Here is a 21,260-nt window from a genome sequence, read left to right as displayed (position 1 = left end):
CTAAATGATAGAAAGAAGGGTTTATTTGTGATATCAATTTGCTAACTGGGTGTATTAGTTCATTCTTACACTGCTGTAAAGAACTACCTGAGACGGGGTGATTTATAAAGACAAGAGGTTTAATTGACACACAGTTCCACAGGCTGTACAGGAGGCATGGCTAGGAGGCCTCAGAAAACTTACAATCATGGCAGAAAGTGAAGGGGAAGCAAGCATGGTCTTCACATGACAGCAGGAGAGAGAGTTAAGGAAGAGATGTTGCATACTTTTTAACAACCAGATCTCAGGAGGACTCAGTCAGTATTTGAATAACAGCGAGGATGAAACTGCCTTCATGATCTAATCATCTCCCACCAGGCCCCACCTCTGACTCTCAGGATCACAATTCAACATGAGAGCTGGGTGAAGAAACAGAGCCAAATAATATAGCTGGGAAAAATTCATCTCTGATGTGGATGTCAGGTGCTCTCTTAGAAGTGGTGAAGGGCAGGGTGATTTTTGTGCCTCACAGGGTCTGTGTTATACTAGAGTCATACATATTCAGCAAGTTTGGGGAGAAAGCAATACGCATTTATGAGGGGGAGTCAAGCACATGCTCAATGAGTAAACATATATGTAACATACATCCCATATTCTCTTTGAAGCAGGCTTTAGCATTGAAATGAGGTAGAATTTGGCATTTTACATCAAAAAGTGAACTATAGGTTACAAAGACAGTTTGTGCTCTGTCTCTATAAACTGGCTGAAATTGGCTTGAGGACTACAATTGCTTATCAGAAAAGAGTGTTTGTAAGGTGATTCTGTCTGATAAGGGTTATGGTGGCCTTGGTTGTAAATCAAAGTTAGGAAGGAAATGACAGTTTGACTGATAGCTCTTATTAGGGAGTTTAGCAAAGGTGTGGTTTTTCTTGTAGCTCTAGAAATTTAGGGAATTGCTGTACCAGCCAAGCTCTGAACAATTGACCCATAGTTAACTTTCGTTTCCTTAACCCCAGGTTTCATCTTAGTAGACAGAGGGACATGTATTGGGGTCTCTCAGATCACAATTGTAATATTGTAGTATGTGAGGGGAATTTTTTTAACATATTTCTTTTTTGTTATAGATTTGTGCAAATGGATACAGTTGTTTACATAAAGAAGACAGTCAGGAATATCAGTGTCTATGTTTTATCAGATGGGCTGACAACATATATCTAGAAAATACAACTGATCAAGAAAATGAGTGTCAACATGAAGCTATTTGTAAAGATGAAATTAATAGACCCAGGTATTTATGTATCATTTGAGCACATAACATTACCTATCAAAAAATTATAATTACAGTGATAAGTCATGATTGAACTGTTTAATGGTAACAATCTTTTTTGATTAAAATGATTGTAATTTCCACACCAAACACTTACATATACATATATGGTTATTATATGTTATGTTATATAATACATGTTATGTATAATAATGTTAGCACAATTAAAAAAAGGGGAGAAGGAATAGATCTGTATAGTAATAACTTTTCTATATCATTCTAAAATTGTTAGCATAAATTTGTGATAAATTCTGCTAAGATCTGTATGATTAGCTCCAGAGCAACTACTAAAAATAAAAGTTTATATAATATAGTAAAAATAGCATTAACAAAATTAAAATGTTGCCCTTAGGTCCAGGCACAGTGACTCATGTCTGTAATCTCCAGGTTTTGGGAGGCCAGGGCAGGAGAATAGCTTGAGACCAGTAGTTTGACACCAGCCTTGGCAACATAGTGATCACCTGACTCTACAAAAAGTTTAAAAAATCAGCCAGACATGGTTGTGCACATCTGTAGTCCTAGCTACTGGGGAGGCAGTGGAAGAAGTATTTCTTGAGCCTGCAATGAGCTATGATTGTGCCACTGCACTCCAGACTGGGCAACAAAGTGAGACCCTATCATGAAAAAATAAATACAATAAAATGAAATATTGCCCTGGAGTAATATTTACTTAGTACAAAATAAAATAGTATTAGAATAATTAGAATGAGAAAAATAGAGGTACAAAAGAGATATGAGACATGTAGAAATCAAATAGTAAAATGGCAGGCATAAATTGAAATGCTTCAAAAATATTTAAATTAAGTGACTTCAGAAATTCAGTCAAAAGATAGAGATTTTTAGAGTGGCTGTTTTCTGATTTGGTCACTATATATGATTTACAGAAGATGTAGTTTATGTATACATATGTGTATTTGTATATATATGGTTTATGGGAGACACTTTAGATTCAAAGATACAAATAAGCTGAAAGTAAAGCAATAAAAGATACATAATTCAAACAGTAACAAGAAGAAAACTGGAGTACCTATACTAACATCAGGAAAAAAATAGATATAAAAAATGAAACAATTACTAGAGAAAAATATGGATATCTTATAATTATAAAAAAGTCAAAATGTTAAGAAAAGGTAATGATTATAAACATACTTGTGTGTATGTATATGTGTATGTATGTGTGTATACACAACTAGCAACATAGCCTCAAAACAATGAAGCTAAAAAAAGTAATTTAAGGGAGAAATAGGCAATTCAACAATGAGACTTAGAGACTCTAATAACCTACTTTCAATAGCAGATGTAATACTTGGTTGTAAGTCAACTAAGGTGTAGAAGATTTAAACAACATTATAAATCATCTAGGAGTAGCAGATAGCTATAAAACACATTACCCAACAAGGACAGAATAACCTTCTTAAATGTACATGGTACATTTACCAGGATAGACTATATGCTATACTATGCTATAAAACAAGCTGTAATTTATTTCAAAAAATTGAAATAATAAAATGAACATCATCTGATGAAAATTGAATGAGATTAAACATCAGAAACAATAAGTAACTTGGCAAACTTACAATTATATGGAATTTAAATAACACAATTTATATTAAAAAATGGATCAAAATGAAATTGAAAGAGAAATTAGGAAAGACTTTGAAATTATTGAAAATGGACACCAAAACTCATGGGATGTGAGTGATGCAGTGCTTGGAATAAAATGTGTAGCTGTAAATACCTCAATAGCCTAAACTCCCACCTCAACACAATGGAGAAGAAAGAAAACTAAACCTGAATAACATAAGTAGAAAGAAGGAAATTGTAAACTAAGAGTAAAATTAATAAAATAAAATACAGATAAACAATAAAGGCTATCAGAAAAATTAAAGTTCATTTGTTTTAAAAGTTAACAAAATAAATATCCTAAAATCAGGCATAAGAGATAAAAAGTACTTATTATAGAAAAAAAATATAATACTTTACACCTAAATTTTAAAGTTTAGTTAACTTTAATAAAATGGGAAATAGAAAAATATCAACTACTGCAATTGATTCAAGAAGAAATAGAAAATCTAACCTATCACAAGTAAAAAGACTGAATCCAGTAATTAAACAAACTAACAAAAATTAACACTATGGAATGCCCGATCCTAGATGACTTCACTGGGTCATTGTAACAAATATATAAAGCAAAATTAAGAGTAGTTATTCAACACCTCTTTCAAAAATAGAAGAGCAGGGAACATTTCCCAACTCATTTTATGAGGCCAATATTACAACAATACTACAACCAGGCAAATCACAAGAAAACTATAGGCAAATATATGTTTTCAATCTAAATGAAAGAACCCACAACACAATGATACTACACCAAGTTCAGCAACATATGGAAAGGTTTATATAGCATAACCAAATGAGATTTATCATAAGAATATAAGGTTAATTTAATATCTTAAAATCAACTAATGTAATTTACTCTATTAACAGAATAAATAAAAAAGAAAATACATGATAATGTAAATAGATGCAGGAAAAAAAGCATGTTGCAGAATCTCACAACTCTTCATGACAAAAGCACTCAACAAATGAGGAATACAAGGGAACTTCCACAATCTGATAGGGGGCATTTAAAAAAATAAGAAGAACAAAGAAACATAACTAACATTATACTTAATGTTGAAAGACTGAAAGACTGGAATTGCAAATCAAAACCATGAGATAACACTTTACACCTACTTGTGTAGTCTAATCATAGATTTTCCATTTGATCCAGCAACTCTACTTGTAGTATATACTCGAAAAAATGAACATATATGTTCATACAAAATTTGTATGTGAATGTTTGCTCAGTTGTGAGAGATTAAAAAAGCTGAAATAACTTAAATGTCCATCAACTGACGAATGAATATATACAATTTGTCATATTCATAAAATAAAATGTTATTCAGCAGTAGTCAAAAATGAATTACGGATACATACTTTAATATAGATGAACATTGGAAACATTTAGATAAGGAAAAGAAGTAAGTCACATAAGATACATATAGTGCTCAAAAATACCTGTTTAATGAAACATTTTTATTTATTAAGAAGGATTTTTATTTATTAAGAAAATTATCCTTTGTTTTGCGATATGTTTATTTTTTTCTGATTTTGTGATTCTTTTTTGTTTGTCATCATTTTGTGATATCCAGAGAATCTTGGCATTTTTGCAATTGAAATTATCAACACTTTAATTGTTTGATATTGTTTTGATAATTAACATCAAATTCTTGATATTGTTTTATAATTAATACTAACAATGGAGCTTGGAAAATTTTGCAGATACGAGTATTTTATATCAAATTAAGTTTCTCTATATCAATTACAATATCTAGAAATTATACATGTGATACCACCTGTTATAATGTCAAAAGTATGCAAAATCTTAGAATGAACAAAAGTTGCTCTAATTCTCTGTTAAAAAGACCCTTTATATACCGCTAAGCTCAGTGAAAAGAAAAAATTACATATACTCTGAATAAATGAAAATATAATGCATGAATTTAAATATTAGGCCTCAAATTGGTGAAGATATTAATTTTTTCCAAATTGATTCACACATTTAATGCAATAAAAAATAATGCAGATTATTTTAGAAACTAATTATATATATATTTATGAATAATGTTTTAGAAATTATTAGGCCATCTTTGAAAAGGAAAAGTAATGGGGTGGGACTTCATGAACTATGTGGTAAGACAGACTACAAAACCATGCATTTAAAGGAAAAAAAATAATGGGTCAACAGAGAGCTGTGACAAAAACCCAAGTATATATGTGGGATCCTGATATATAAGAAATTTGGCTACAATTTCAATTGAACATACTGGGTTCTTTAGTAAATGGTATTGAGGACATGGCTCATTGTAAGACTCTAAGTGAAACTGGATTATAACCTTATACATTATAGAAGGAGACTCCAAATATGTATAGGGATCTAAAAGCAAAGGTAAAATAATGCTATAAATGAAAGAAATGTAGAAAAACATCTTTGTGATTTGGGGATGAATAAATTTTCCAATTAAACACAATTTATAAAGCAAAATAATGACAGTATTATAAAAATAGACATTAATGATGGTGATGATGTTAACAGACACAACGTTAATGAAAAATGTATAAACATTTTTCTTTTAAAGTATATTTTAAATGGATGCAGATAAAAATTCATAATATAAATGATGTATTTCATACAGGTCTGCACGTTACCATATTTTTTCCCTGAAATGTTCAAAAAATTTTCTGGGGATTTATAAAATGTTTAATGAGCCAAATATTTTAAAAAATATATCACACCAGCCATATTGTTACTTAAGACCAGGAAAGATTTGCTAAGTATGGCATGATAATTTCTTAATACCAGGCTCAGACTTTGAGGTGTTCATGACTCCCACCTCTTTTTGAAGCCTCAAATTTATGTCTGAGTCACCAATCCCTACTTGCTACCACAAATATTATAACAGAATTAAATATATTCATTTGTATATTGATTATTTATTGAATATTCTCTAATTATAACATATTGTTGAACATGTCATGACAGTGAGACATGATACCTGTCCTAGGTAATGTACTACACATAAGCAAGATTATATACTCTTCAGAACACATCTCATGGTTGTTCTATTTTATTTAGAAAGTGAACACATTTTTAAAGTACTAAAGTAATTTTTTTTCTTCACTTTCTGAACATATAAGTTGCTTGATTATAGCAATGTGTCTTCTGGCTTTCTTTCTGGAAGTTTTAAATTAAACCTGTTTCCTGTACAAGCTATTTTAGGATATTCACATTTTCTGTGTAATGCTAAATATAACCAAAACATAATTTTCAGTTATAAGCAAGAGTTCTATTTCAAAGTGTAAAATCTAAAAGTCCACAAGAATATCAGGTGTAGTTTCAAAAACTATTTCTGTATAGTCAGGAGGCTTGTATAAATAGAGCTTTATATGAATTTGCCATAAAAATACAGTATAATTTGACCAGGATTTTCTTAAATTATTCCTGATCCAAGAACTCTAATAGTGATTTATTCTAAGACTGTTGTAATTTCTGCCATAATGTCAGTGATTTTATTAACAAGTTGAATATTTTGTTTTAGGTTTATTTATTTATTTTGGCTACACTAGGCAAACTTCTGCCTTCAAGTGAAAGTTTTATGTGTTTACCTTTTTCTGCAAAACAAAAAGGATATAAAACTACATATGAAAGTGCCATATGGAATATATTTTTGAGTTTGGGCCAGTCTTGATACCACTAGATCAGGCGTCTAAATATTTTTGTCTAAGGCACTTACATGCACTGATATATTTTCTCTCTTTATTATACCCTGGAAATACAAATAACCTTGCTTCTTAAATCATTATAGTAAAATGATATAGAACTCATTCACTTAAGTAATTCTAGAGTACATATCATTGTATTATCTATACACAAACCAAAATTATTATGATAAACTGCATTAAATGCAGCACTTTTGTCAAATCTCATGTGGGTTGAAACTTAGCTCATGTATGCACTATTGTCTCTCATATGTTTTTCCCAAACTCATGTTATACATTTAAAATAAAAGTTTCATTATATTATAGCTTCAGGTTTCATAACTTTTTATACTTTAATTTCATATCTCAAACAATAAAATGTTTTATGTATGTCATATAATTTTGAACTACCTGAGCTAGATTTTTATTTTAATTTATATTTAAATAGTTTTTATAGGTATAACCTTTTCACATTGCTTTTCAAATTATCCTCTAAGACTTGGAACTTCATGCAGCCATTTAGGCAGAATCTTTAAAAAGATGACGCTTGTCTTGAGCATAGCTTGTTCAAGTTTAAAATGCATTTGTCGACAGTATTAAAGAAATATTAATGAAGCATCCACAGTTTATAAGTCATTTGGGTCATAACTTTAGGACTCAGCACAATAAGTAAAGAAATACATTTAATTTTTTTTTATTTCTAGAAAATATTTTTCATTGAAAATATAAATGATTAAAAACTAATAATTATAATATTTTAACATTAGAGCATATATTCAACTTGTAGATTTTTACCTAGTAGGCTTCTGCTTTGTTCTTTATATCATATTATTCACTTACTTCAAATTTAACTGTATTTTTAAATTTATATATTTAATAATGTAGTTAGCAATACATTCATAATATATTTAAGCCCAATTAAATTTCTCAAGAAATGTCTTTAAATTTAAAGAATATTTTTAAGTGAATATTATGTGTAGATCACTACAATTTCCATCAAAATTGATGTACTTCTTACTGCAAAGCTTTCAATCTGATAGCCATTAATGTTATTACTGAGTACCAATATAAACATATCTATTACCATTTATTTGAATTTATTAATTATGATGACAAAATGCTTGACATACCAGTACATAGTTGGGTGAAAAGTGAAGAGTGCTTTTGTAAATTGGATAAATTTATTTTAGCTCAGTGATTTTCAAAGGGACTGTTTTGTTTTCTGGGGGCATCTTGGCAACTTCTAGAGTCATTGTCAATATTCAGAATAATTGACTGGAACAGTTGACATTTAGCATGTAGGTAGTGAATGATGAATGTCATAAATCTTTCAATGTACAGAACAGTTCAGGCAAAGGAAGAGTTTTTTACGGATCGCAGAATTTCTAAAAGTCACGTCATATGTTAATGCGCATATAAAACTTACGTATAAATATCTAAGCCTAGATCTGATTTTTACATCACATATTTGCACAAAATAGTTTTACACAATTTTAATAATCATTGAATGTATCAGGAATGAATATTTCATGTTAAAGAAATAAATATTATTTTTCATTCAGAAATTTCTTAGAATTTGTTAACCATGTTGAAAAAAATACATAATCCTACTTGAGTGTCTAATAGGAAGTGACTATTATCAGTCCTTATTTATGGCTGCTGAACCCATAGTAATTCTGTGCATGGGTTCAAACAGCTAACCACTTCAATGGATTTTCTAGCTCAAACTGAATTCTTTAGTATTTTTGTATAGAAATAGTGGTCTTATAAGTTAGTGGTCTTTTATACTTTTTATATTAGAGTTAGGGAATTATCTTGGTTAATTTTTAGTATTAGTTTTGTAGGTAGAATACATTATGAATTCTATTATATGAAGTAGAATGTGCTATGAAAACCAGAAATGTACTATTAACAGAAATTATTGGTCCGATTGATTTTAGAGTATCTGTTTCAAGAAGTATAAGGCTAAATAGATCATACACCTTTAAAAGTATAACTAATAGAGGATCAAAAACAGACAAATATTTCAAAGTTATGAGAAATAAATCATATCACATACCAATTCAAAAAATAAAGAAATAACACAATTCACATTTCAAAACGGAAAACCAAAGTATTATAAACACATAAAAGATATATTGGTTATTAACATCTATTAAATTACCTCAAAAATCAAACTAAAAGCAACCAATTCTAGGCTGTTTAAAAGGTTCATTATAACAATTTGACTTAGAAGGATTAAAAATATATAATAGATAAACTTAGTGGAGAGATCATAATGAGAACAAGGCTGGAGCTACAGACTTCCTATATCAAGGTGGAATTTAAGAGAGAAAGTGTTAAATCAGATAAAAAGTAGTTTTTATTTAGCTTTTATGTTGCTGTACTAAACACATTTTGCATTACAATCAATAATGCCTGGTGTTAATTTAGGCTCCTGAATGTAGTTAAGTATATGAAGGAGTCAAAAAATGAGGAGGTATGAACTGAATAGGAAGAAACACAATTATTGTGGTTTATAGATGATAAGATTATAAATCTAGTAAAATAAAAGAATTGATTTAAATAACCTATTAGAAATAAAATAATTTTATACTGTGGCCTACTGAAAAATCAACATAAATCAACGTAAGAAATGTATAGATTTTCAATAAGAAATAAATGTCATTTAGAGAATAAAATGAAGAAAAATATCTTACAATAGTCTCCCAAAAGATAAAATGCCTAGTAATAAACTGTTATAAATGTATAACAAAATAAAATCTTAAAACTATAATGAAGGATTAAAGAAAGATAATTAAATGCTTTCAATTGCATAGCATGTTCTTGGGTAGAAAGTCTCAATGCTTTAGTAACTCTAAATCCATATATAAATTCTATATGGTCTCACATAAAACAGAAATAAAACTTTTATTTTACCATGTGTATATGTAGAGGATAAAAGATGAAAGAAAGAAAAAATCTATAAGCGTATGAGGAAATATATTAAAATAAGGTATTAAAATATGTTCTGGGGTGTTAAATCAAACACCTTGTACTAAGGGAGACTATGACTCACGTATATGAGTCATATGCATATGTATACCTTATATATAAATATATATACTTATCTATCTGAATTTATTTTAATATAAATAGCATTTCCAATCAATGGTAGAAAAGAAATTACATCATTTAACAATGTAACAAATTATTTATTTATTAAATAAAACTATCACTAGAAAAGAATGAGAGTGAATATTTGCATATCTTAAAATGGGGAGGCTTTTCTAAACAAACGCAAGACTGAGAAGCAATTAAAGGAAAAACAGATAGAGGTGTTATATAAAAACGTAAAATTTATAAAGGCATAAATTCCAAAAACATTCAAGCATCTAGAAAAAATATTTACAGTACATTAGACAAAGTGATATCATTTTAATTTAAAGATAATTTATAGGTACTCCTGTTAAATATGGACATTGTAGTACATGGGTTTTTATTTTTCTAAAACCCATTAAAATTATGATCAAAGGGAATAAAGAGCAAGGGAGAGGAAACGGTAGAATAAATAAGTGGATTACTCCACCAACTAGAACCACCAAACTAAGTTGGTAGCAGAGGGGAAGCCATTAAACAAAAGACAGGCATTGTATTCATCAGTCTTTCCTGAGGGTGGGACCATGGTGAGCCTGAAATCAAAGAATTGGTTGAAAGCTTTATGAGCAGCTTAACTCCTGAATTCTCTCTTTTATTGTGTGTGATAAGAAAGGAACAGCCCATTCCATTCTTGAGCAACAAAGAGCCCAGGGATATGGTGCAGTACTGCAGAGGAGAAATTAAGTAAAAGGCTACTCACAAAACAAAGCGATCAAGATCTTTTTTTCCTATTCTGCTCTAAAAATATCAGCGACCAGGCCACTTCCAGTGATTGTCATTGACTGGCTCTAGAAAAAAGAATACTGACCCTGAGAGAGAGATTTCTCAGACAAATCCACCAGATCTCTGCTTGATCACAGTCCAATAAAGTTAGTCACTAGAAAACCACTCACAATGAATACGTGGAATTTCAAACCATATTTTTTGGTGATTTATTTTTCAATATGAGTGGAGAGTCAAGCATAATCATATATGTTAAGAAATTCTCTAATTTCACTGCCAGAGACCAAAGTCAGTTGGGGATTGGAAGGTGAGTAGAAATTCAGAGGAAATACAAAGATAAGGAGCATGTTTAACATCTGGAAACAAAAAACAAAAAACAAAAAAAACTTAAGATTACTGCCCTCAAAGTAGTAAGAGAAGGGTAGAAAAAAGGTGTTTTCAAATTTACAATGTGTGAACATTTTTAGTTTTCAAGAGGTTTAACCTAAAAATAATATACTTGACTTAAAATAGGAAGTCAAGAAAGGAAAAAGATTAGGAATTAGGAAACTCAGGATCCAAACCAGAAGATAGGAGGAAAATCTTCCCAGGACAAAGGTGAAGAGTCATCCCAGAAGACACTGTGCAGTGAGCCTGCAGATCTACCCCTTCAGGAGGGGACAAAAAGACTGAGGCTGAGAGAATATCCAATGTATTTTGCATATTGAGGGACATGGGAAGTAATTATGACTGGGTGCTGAGAATAAGTAAACAAAACAAAAAATAAAGGGATTAATAACTGCCAGAAAAACAAAAATGTTCTGTAAAAGTAAGTGCATACTACCTCTTTCAGCTATAAATGATATCATTGAAGTCATAATTATATAAAACGAGTATCAGTTTATCATAAAACTAACCTAATTTTATATTGGGAGAATAAAATAAGGGTGTGTGTATCTGTGTGTGTGTGTGTGAGTGTGTGTGTATGTGTGTGTGTGTGTGTTTGGGGGTGAGGAGCAGTGTAAGAAATTTAAATACTTCTCTTCCAGAGGAAGAAGTCAATGAATAATGTCTAAATGTGTTTTTTTTTAAAGTAATACATGTGAAATATTTTATTTGGAACTATTGATATAAATGAAAACAGTGAAATATTTAAACATATTCAAGTAGTTACATATAGTGGCATGATGAGTTAGAAATGAAAATGCACTATTTTACCCTCTGAAAACAAAATAGTTACTCTGTCAGAAATATTTTCATTTATTGTAGGAATATTACATACTATTTGATGAAAATAAAAATTAAAAATAAACCAGAAAATTAAAACATGGACATAAATTTAAAACCAAAGAGCTAGGCATTTCAGAAATTCTGTACTACTTTCCAGGCATTGGAAGCAACACTTTCTTAAGAACATCCTGATGAGCTTCCAAGGGTGGCCATTAGAAAGCAACAAATTGCTTTTGAGTTTTTTTGATCTTGCTCCACTAGCTCTTTCAATTTTGACGACAGGGTGTCAATTTTAGATCTTTCCTCACTTCTCTGATGGGCATTTACTGCTATAAATTTCCCTCTAGACGCTGCTTTAAATGTGTCCCAGAGATTCTGGTACATTGTGTCTTCATTCTGGTTGGTTTCAAATAACATCTTTATTTCTGCCTTCGTTTCACTGTTTATGCACTCTACATTCAGGAGCCAGTTGTTCAGTTTCCATGAAGTTGTGCAGTTCTGAGTTAGCTTCTTAATTCTGAGTTGTAATTTGATTGCACTGTGGTCTGAGAGACTGTTTGTTATGATTTCCATTCTTTTGCACTTGCTGAGGAGTGATTTACTTCCAATTATGTGGTCAAGTTTATAGACAGTGTCTTGTGGTGCTAAGAAGAATATATATTTTGTGGATTTGGGATGGAGATTTCTGTAGATGTCTATTAAGTCCCCATGGTCCAGATCTGAGTTCAAGTCCTGGATATCCTTGTTAATTTTCTGTCTCATTGATCTCTATAATATTGACAGTGGAGTGTTAAAGTCTCCCACTATTATTGTGTGGGAGTCTAAGTCTCTTTGTAATTTGTTAAGAACCTGCTTTATGTACCTGGGTGCTCCTATATTGGGTGCCTGTATACTTACGATCTTTAGTTCTTCTTGATGCACTGATCCTTTTAACATTAAGTAATGCCCTTCTTTGTCTCTTTTAACCTTTGTTGGTTTAAAGTCCCATTTTATCAGAGACTAGGATTACAACTCCTGCATTTTTTCCCTCCATTTGCTTGATAAATCTTCCTCCATCCCTTCATTTTTAGCTGATGTGTGTCCTTGCACATGAGATGGGTTTCCTGAATAAAGCACACCAGTGAGTTTTGACTTTTTATCCAATTTGCAGGTCTGTGCCTTTTGAAGGGGGCATTTAGTCCATTTACATTTAAGGTTAATATTGTATGTGTGAATTTGATTGTGCCACTTTGATGCTAGCTGGATGTTTTGCCCATTAATTGACACATTTTCTTCATTGTGTCAATGGTCTTTACCATTTGGTACATGTTTGGAGTATCTGGTACTGGTTGTTCCTTTCTATGTTGAGTGCTTCTTTCAGGAGCTCTTGTAAGGCAAAAACTCAAAAGCTAGCAGAAGACAAGAAATAACTAAGATCAGAGCAGAACAGAAGGAGATAGAGACACAAAAAATCCTTCAAAAAAATCAATAAATCCAGGAGCTGTTTTTTTTTTTTTGAAAAGATCAAGAAAATGGACAGACCTCTAGGCAGATTAATAAAAAAGAAAAGGGAGAAGAATCAAATAGATGCAATAAAAAACTATAACGGGGATATCACCACTGACTCAACAGAAACACAAACTACAATGAGAGATTACTACAAACAACTCTATGCACACAAACTAATAAACCTGGAAGAAATGGATAAATTCCTGGACACTTGCACCCTCCCAAGCCTAAACCAGGAAGAAGTCGAAACCCTGAATAGATCAATAACAAGGGCTGAAGTTGAGGCAGCAATTAATAGCCTGCCAACCAAAAACAGCCCAGGTCCAGATGGGTTCACAGCTGAATACTACCAATGTACAAAGAGGAGCTGGTACCATTCCTTCTGAAACTATTCCAAACAATCCAAAAAGATGGAATCCTTCCCAAATCATTTTATGAGACTAACATCATCCTGATACCAAATCCCAGCAGAGACTCAACAGAAAAAGAAAGCTTCAGGCCAATATCCATGATGAACATAGATGCAAAAATCTTCAATAAAATACTGGCAACTGGGATCAACAGCACATCAAAAAGCTCATCCATCACAATCAAGTAGGCTTCATTCCAGGGATACAAGGCTGGTTCAACATATGCAAGTCTATAAATGTAATCTACCACATAAACAAAACCAAAGACAGAAACCACATGATTATCTCAATAGATGCATAGAAGTCCTTCAACAAAATTCAACAGCCCTTTATGCTAAAAACTCTCAATAAACTAGGTATGAAGGAACATATCTCAAAATAATAAAAGCAATTTATGACAAACCTACAGCCAATATCATACTGAATGGGCAAAAACTGAAAGCATTCCCTTTGAAATCCAGCACTAGTCAAGGATGCCCTCTCTCACCGCTCCTATTCAACATAGTATTGGAAGCTCTAGCCGGAGCAATTAGGCAAGAAAAAGAAAAAAAAGATATTCAGTTAGGAAAAGAGGCAGTCAAATTGTCTCTATTTGCAGATGACATGATTGTATATTTAGAAGACCCTATCATCTCAGCCCAAAATCTCCTTAAACTGATAAGCAACATCAGCAAAGTCTCAGGATACAAAATCAATGTGCAGAAATCACAAGCATTTCTATGCAACAATAACAGACTAACAGGGAGCCAAATCATAAGCAAACTCCCTCTCACAATTGCTACAAAGAGAATAAAACATCTAGGAGTACATCTAACAAAGGATGTAAAAGACCTCCTCAAAGAGAACTACAAATCACTGCTCAAGGAAACCAGACTGGACACAAACAAATGGAGAACCATTGCATGCTCATGGTTAGGAAGAATCAATATGGTGAAAATGACCATACTGCCAAAAGTAATGTATAGATTCAACACTATCCTCATCAAGCTACCAATGACCTTCTTCACAGAACTGGAAAAAACCACCTTAAACTTCGTATGGAACCAAAAGAGAGCCCACATAGCCAAGACAATCCTAAGCAAAAAGAACAAAGCCAGAGGCATGAAGCTACCTGATTTCAAACCATACAAAGCTACAGTAATCAAAACAGCATGATACTGGTACCAAAACAAAGATATAGACCAATGGAACAGAACAGAGGCCTTGGAGGCAATACCACACATCTACAGCTATCTGTTCTTTGACAAACTTGAAAAAAACAAGCAATGGGGAAAGGATTCCCTGTTTACTAAATGGTGTTGGGAAAACTGGCTAGCCATGTGCAGAAAGCAGAAACTGGACCCCTTCCTGACATCTTCCACTAAAATTAACTCCAGATGGATTAAAGATTTAAACATAAGACCTAACATCATAAAAACCTTAGAAGAAAACCTAGGCAAAACCATTCAGGACATAGGCATAGGCAAGGACCTCATGACTAAAACACCAAAAGAATTGTCAACAAAAGACAAAATAGACAAATGGGACCTAATTTAACTCTAGAGCTTCTGTACAGTAAAAGAAACAATCATCAGAATGAACCGGCAACCAATAGAATGGGAAAAAATTTTTGCAATCTACCCATCTGACAAAGGGCTGATATCCAGAATCTACAAAGAACTACAAGAGATTTACAAGAAACAAACAAACAAACCCATTCAAAAGTGGGAGGAGGATATGAACAGACACTTTTCAAAAGAAGACATATATGAGGCTAACAAACATGAAAAAAATGCTCATCATCATTGGTCATTAGAGAAATGCAAATCAAAACTACATTGAGATACCACCTCATGCCAGTTAGAATGGCAATCATTAAAAAATCAGGAGATAACAGATGCTGGAGAGGATGTGGAGAAATAGGAACAATTTTACACCATTTGGGAGTGTAAACTAGTTCAACCATTGTGGAAGACAGTGTGGTGATTCCTCAAGGACCTAGAAATAGAAATTCCATTTGACCCAGCAATTCCATTACTGGGTATATACCCAAAGGATTATAAATCATTCTATTATAAAGACACATGCACACGTATGTTCGTAGTGGCACTGTTTACAATAGCAAAGACCTGGAACCAACCCAAATGTCCATCGATGATAGACTGGACAAGGAAAATGTGGCACATATACACCATGAAATACTATGCAGCCTTAAAAACCGATGAGTTTGTGTCCTTTTTAGGGACATGGATGAATCTGGAAACCATCATTCTCGGCAAACTGACACAAGAACAGAAAATCAAACACCACATGTTCTCACTCATAGGTGGGTGTTGAACAATGAGAACACATGGACACCAGGAGGGGAATATCACACACTGGGGTCTGTTGGGGGGACCAAGTGTGGGACACAGGAGGTGTGGGGAGGCTAGAGATGGATAACATGGGGAGAAATGCCAGATGTAAGTGACAGGGGGATGGATACAGCAAACCGCATTGCCATGTGTACCTATGCAACAATCCTGCATGATCTGCACATGTACCCCAGGACCTAAAGTACAATAAAAGAAAGAAAGAAAGAAAGAAAGAAATCTTAAAAAAAAAATTAAAAAGACAGCAACAGATTGCTGAGCTGCTTTTCCTGGGTAGGGGGAGAGAAGCAGGAGGCTGAAGTGTGTGGTACAATGGAGAAGGAAGTGTTGATATCTTACTTTCTTTTGTGCTCATTATAAAATTAGTGTTAAGAATTTAAATTATTTATTGTAGAAAAATTACCAAAAATTTTTCTACAATAAATAATTGTAGAAAAGGTTGTTATTAGGAAACAAAAAGGGAAATGGCCAGTGACTTTGCAAAAAAGGAATAGTTATTCATAAATTAAACACATAAAATTCATAGCAAAATAAGATAGGTTTTCCAATCAGACTGGTAAATACTAAAACATATTATTATATGCAGAACTTACCAGTGTTTGGGAAGAGCAGCATTCTGACATCTGAAATGAAAATATAAGTTGCTACAGCATTTTTAGAGGGGGATTTGATAAGCGCTATTAAAACTAAAATCTTGTATTCTTTTTGATTAAGACAATTCTGCAAGGGATTTATCCTATCGATCCTCTTTATAGAGCCCACCAATATATTTATACGAGGACTTCCATTCTGTATAAATATTAGCATTGTAATTTAAAACACATAGTAATCTCAGTGCCTTCAGTGGATAATATATTGTGGTACATTCACATAATACAATATTTTCAACCTTTGAAAACAAAATGTGCTAATTTGGATTGATATCTCAGACATATCATTAAATGGAAAGAGAAAATTTCAGAGCATTGTATATTACTAAGATATAATCATTTTTGAGAATTTAAATATATATATAAATATGTATGTGTAGGTAGGTTTGTATTTTAGTTAGTTGATATAGAAATGCTAATGCTAAACAATAAGGTAATATGCCTGTGTTGTGTCAAAAATAAAATTTGAAAAATTCCCAAATTGGGAACAAGTACGTTGTTGCTCTAACTACAACTCATCAAATTTTTAAAGACAAGTACACAAGCAAAAGTATCTATTCTCTTGAAGACATTAAAGCTCAATAAAACAAATATCAAGTGGTGATCAATATAAAAATATATGCAATAAAATGAAATGTAAAAATCAAGTCAATTACCAATTCAAATTTGCTGTGGCCAAATGCAGATTCTTGTTTCTACCCTAAATTTTCCCCTTTTAAATCTTTCTCTTAATAAAAGTTGTCACTATCCTCACATGGTTCAGACTTAAAAAGGAATCATTTTTCATAGGCTATGTAGGTTTTAGAGACTTAAGGCAAGACCCTAATAGATAACTGCCAAACCCTATTTCAATTATCAGTTTTTGTTTGTTATAGTATCTGACTGAGCCAGTACCTCCATGTTACTCCTAATTTTCAAAAATATTCTCAATGCCTTAATCTTCCCATATATAATTTAGAGTCAACCCCTCGATAGCTTTATTGAGATATTAATAAAGTAGAGATTAGCTCAGGAAGAATTATAAAGATAGGCCTTCATATTCTTGTACAGGACATTCTATCCATTTAGGAAGGAACTTTTTAAAATTTCCTTTCTATTTTCATGGAAAAACTAAAAGCATCATGACTAAACCTTGTATAGTGGAGGCACAGAACTATATAATAATCTTGGAATTATACATAGGGCCCCATGTAATCTACCACCCCAATCAAAACACTGTTGAAAGTGAAGAAGCACTATTAACACACTATTAACAATTTACAAAAATATGGCTAAACAAGGCCTAGAACAGGCCAAAAATTTTTTGCTATGTGACAGTTGTTTTGAATTTACCTAGAATTTATTTGCGTACTTGGAGGGAGAGGAAAAAGGGTATTGAAGGGAAGTAATTGTATTCTATGACTTTATTTCAGATAACTTTGTTGTAAGGGTGTTTGATATAGGAGGTAACAGTTACTTGCCAAGTAAAAAACATGCAATACTCTTCTGTGAAAAAGAGGCACAACTGGGAATTTTGCAGTTGAGAAAAACAGGGCACAAATATACTTATTTAACAAAGAAGTTTGAAAAGAATTAAAACCAAAGTTTTCTCTCCAAGGCCAGTGATTTGAGCACATCAAGGCATCCACTGTAGTTCGTACCATTAATAATCTCAGTGATCCTTGACAAATTGCGTTAAATGGCTAACTTCTTTACAACTACAAGAAACAAGACTTGAACTAATTGACCTTTAACAATTTTGCTAGCTCCGAACACTTACCATCATATAGAGTTCTAAGTGTAATGACTTAGGTTCAGTAGATTAATATTTATTAATAATAACAAGCAAAGTGATTTGTCATAGCTCTTCTCAGCCCATTAACATGTTTATATGATAATGTTATTTGCCCTTTGAATGCTTGGTAAATAATACTTGAAAATCATGATACCTTACTTATCACTATGATTTAGATTTTTTCACCTTATGCTTTCTTTTTCAATTTATGTATGTATATAAAATATTCAAAGAAATGCATATGGATATATTATATAATGTATAATTATATTAAAATGATCTCATAGTTTATATTACTAACACTAGTGCCTAGATATAGAGAGGACCAAAGAAATGATTTAATAAATTAGGTTTTGAACAGATGTGTGGGTGTTTCTGTGTATATCTGTATTTGAAAGGAAGAAAAAAGTGAAAAATCCTTGTCTCTAACTCCGGAAAAATATTCCCACTTTTGTTGATAGCCAACCTGGTTCTCAATATTAAACCTAAAAATATTTCAAATACATTTTATTTACATAAATTGCAGACTATTTCACAATGATCTTTACTTACAAGAAAACTATGTAAAAAACTACTACTAAAATATATTGGATAACTTTGAAATTACTATGGGAAAATCTCATCAAAATTTGCAAATTCATTAAAATCTGTATTTAAAAAACTAAAATAATGAATGCATGAATTATGTTCATGTATTCAAGAGTACATATATTTTAAAGTTCAAAATATTATAGATTTAAAGAACAATATAAGAATACCTGGTATTCCTTACAGCTAGATCTTAAATAATTGCATTGAGTGACAAACTGCATTTGAATAATCTATTAGGTATATCTATATCTATATCTGTATGTATACATAGGTTGTTGTAAAAGTAATTGCAGCTTTTTGTCATTACTTCCAATGACAAAAACCGCAATTACTTTTGCACCAGCGTAATATATGACCCCCCCCACACACACACACACACATTAGTGTAGGCAGAGTTAATGACGTTATCCTAGCTAACAGAGCAGTTAAGTGGCGGAATATGTTTTTGAGACTAGATTTATTCAACACCAAAGTTATTTTCACTCATAATTATGCACAATAATCAAAAGTAATTTTGCCAAGAATAGACACTTTAGGAAAATATTTTTAAAATGTACCCACAACTAACTTCATTAAATAATCCTTTCTGTATTTTTAAATAAATGTGTGATTTAAATACTTAAATATATCACAATAAATTATATGACTAATTGGGTTTTTCATTTTTCTGTTTCAGATGCAGCTGTTCTCTTAGTTACAGTGGCAGATTGTGTGTTGTCAATGTGGGCTATTGCTTAGAAAACCAGAGTATATCAGTGCATGGCCTCTGCCTGGCCCATTTGGACAATTGTAACTGTAGCGATCTGCAAAGATATGAAAGGAACATCTGTGAGATAGATACTGAAGACTGCAAATCTGTGTCCTGCAAAAATGGAACAACCAGTATATATTTAAGGGGATATTTCTTCTGCAAGTGTGTCCCAGGATTTAAAGGCAAGTTTTGCTTATTTTTTCCTGAGAAATTAAATTCTCTAGTAAATAATGTTGTTAAGGTATTTATTTGATATATTTCCAAAGTATCTATTGACTGGTATTGTAGTCTGATTTCTTATTTGGCAAAATTTAAAGCATGTATTCGCTTGAATAATAGGATTGCTTCTTTGAGTAATTTAATCTGACTACATAGCCTTGCTCAGACAAATAAAGACTAATAAGGCCAAGCTGAAGCATTGGGAATATGATGGTGGATGTCAAAGGTCTGAAGAGAAAAACAGGCAGCCATAAGCTCCAAATAATTCTGCCTAAACAGCTTAGTACTGCATTTCAACCTTTTGTTTGGCTGCATAAGCACATGGAGTGACAATTTTTTCTAGTTTAAGAATAAAATTTGGTTTTAGTATTGTCTAGGTCAGTTTGATGCCCTGATGTTAATAACATTTAAGAAAAAATAAAGTCACAAACATACTATATTCACTGTATAGTCATAGAGGACAAGATTCACAGTGCAGTAATAAGGCAGCTTTTAATATTATCAGAAATGAAGCATTCAAGTTTAATTACTTGATATTTTATGCTTAGGCTTACATTGAAATGATTATTTGTGATTTCAAACTTATTATCATTACCTTATAAAAATCAGAACAGTGACCATACAGCAAAAAATTACATTGTCACTTATAAAACAAGTAAATATTTTTTAAAGTTTCGTTTAGTTTGATATTCCATTTTATTAAGCAGACCCAATTCTAAAAGTTATTTGGATTTTCATCTTAACATGAAAAATATTTTCCTTGCATGGTATTTAAAGTAATATGTTGAAGGTTTTGGAAGCAATTTAAAGATAAGTTCCAAAAATGGAAATGGTGATATCATTGGAATAAATGTGTGGCCATCCAGATTAGGTTTTTTTAAGGCAAAATAAATTTGAATGCAGAAATTCTGGTAAGCTTGCTAAAAAGTTGGTCATATTACTTCACATTCAAACATGTTCTAAGTAAAAATAAAATTGCATAAATGTGCTATACCATTTCTTTAACAATCTTCCATATATCACTAAATATACAGTTAAGTAGTAATTATACATATATTAACAAATGAATTTAACTCTGCATAATGTCATTACTGAAAGAAAATGTAATTTGCTATAATTTTTTTGCATGGCTATATATGAATGTGTATTTGCAAACATGATCAATGAATCATCTATTTTATATATCAACTCTATATAGGTTGTACATTATATTATTAAATATGTATTGTGTGCAAACTATTTATATAGTTTTACCACATATATACATAATACTTATTATTGGAACATAATATAAAATTTGTATGGCCAACTTCTCCAGGTGGGATTAAACACTATTATGTTTCTTTTAC

General features: G+C 31.6%; 1 protein-coding gene across 2 annotated transcripts in view; it reads left to right on the top strand.

Moving 5' to 3' along the window:
• LOC108293303 (protein eyes shut homolog) overlaps nt 1-21,028 on the top strand; it is a 377,364-nt gene extending 356,336 nt beyond the window's left edge. Inside the window, exons 9-10 of one of the 2 annotated variants that reach the window (XM_037733480.1) lie at nt 1,104-1,267; nt 19,624-21,028. In XM_037733480.1, coding sequence (XP_037589408.1) covers nt 1,104-1,267; nt 19,624-19,945 — 486 coding nt within the window. In that variant the 3' untranslated portion in view covers nt 19,946-21,028. Of the gene's footprint in view, nt 1-1,103; nt 1,335-19,623 lie in introns of those variants that run through there. The other variant, XM_037733481.1, reaches the window with a different exon arrangement.
• Nucleotides 21,029-21,260: the final 232 nt, after the last annotated feature.

The sequence above is a fragment of the Cebus imitator genome, unplaced genomic scaffold (assembly GCF_001604975.1).
Source record: "Cebus imitator isolate Cc_AM_T3 unplaced genomic scaffold, Cebus_imitator-1.0 Scaffold530, whole genome shotgun sequence".
NCBI classification, from domain to species: Eukaryota; Metazoa; Chordata; class Mammalia; order Primates; family Cebidae; genus Cebus; species Cebus imitator.
The sequence above is the reverse complement of the archived record's forward strand: the minus strand, read 5'-3'. Positions and strand labels throughout refer to the sequence as shown.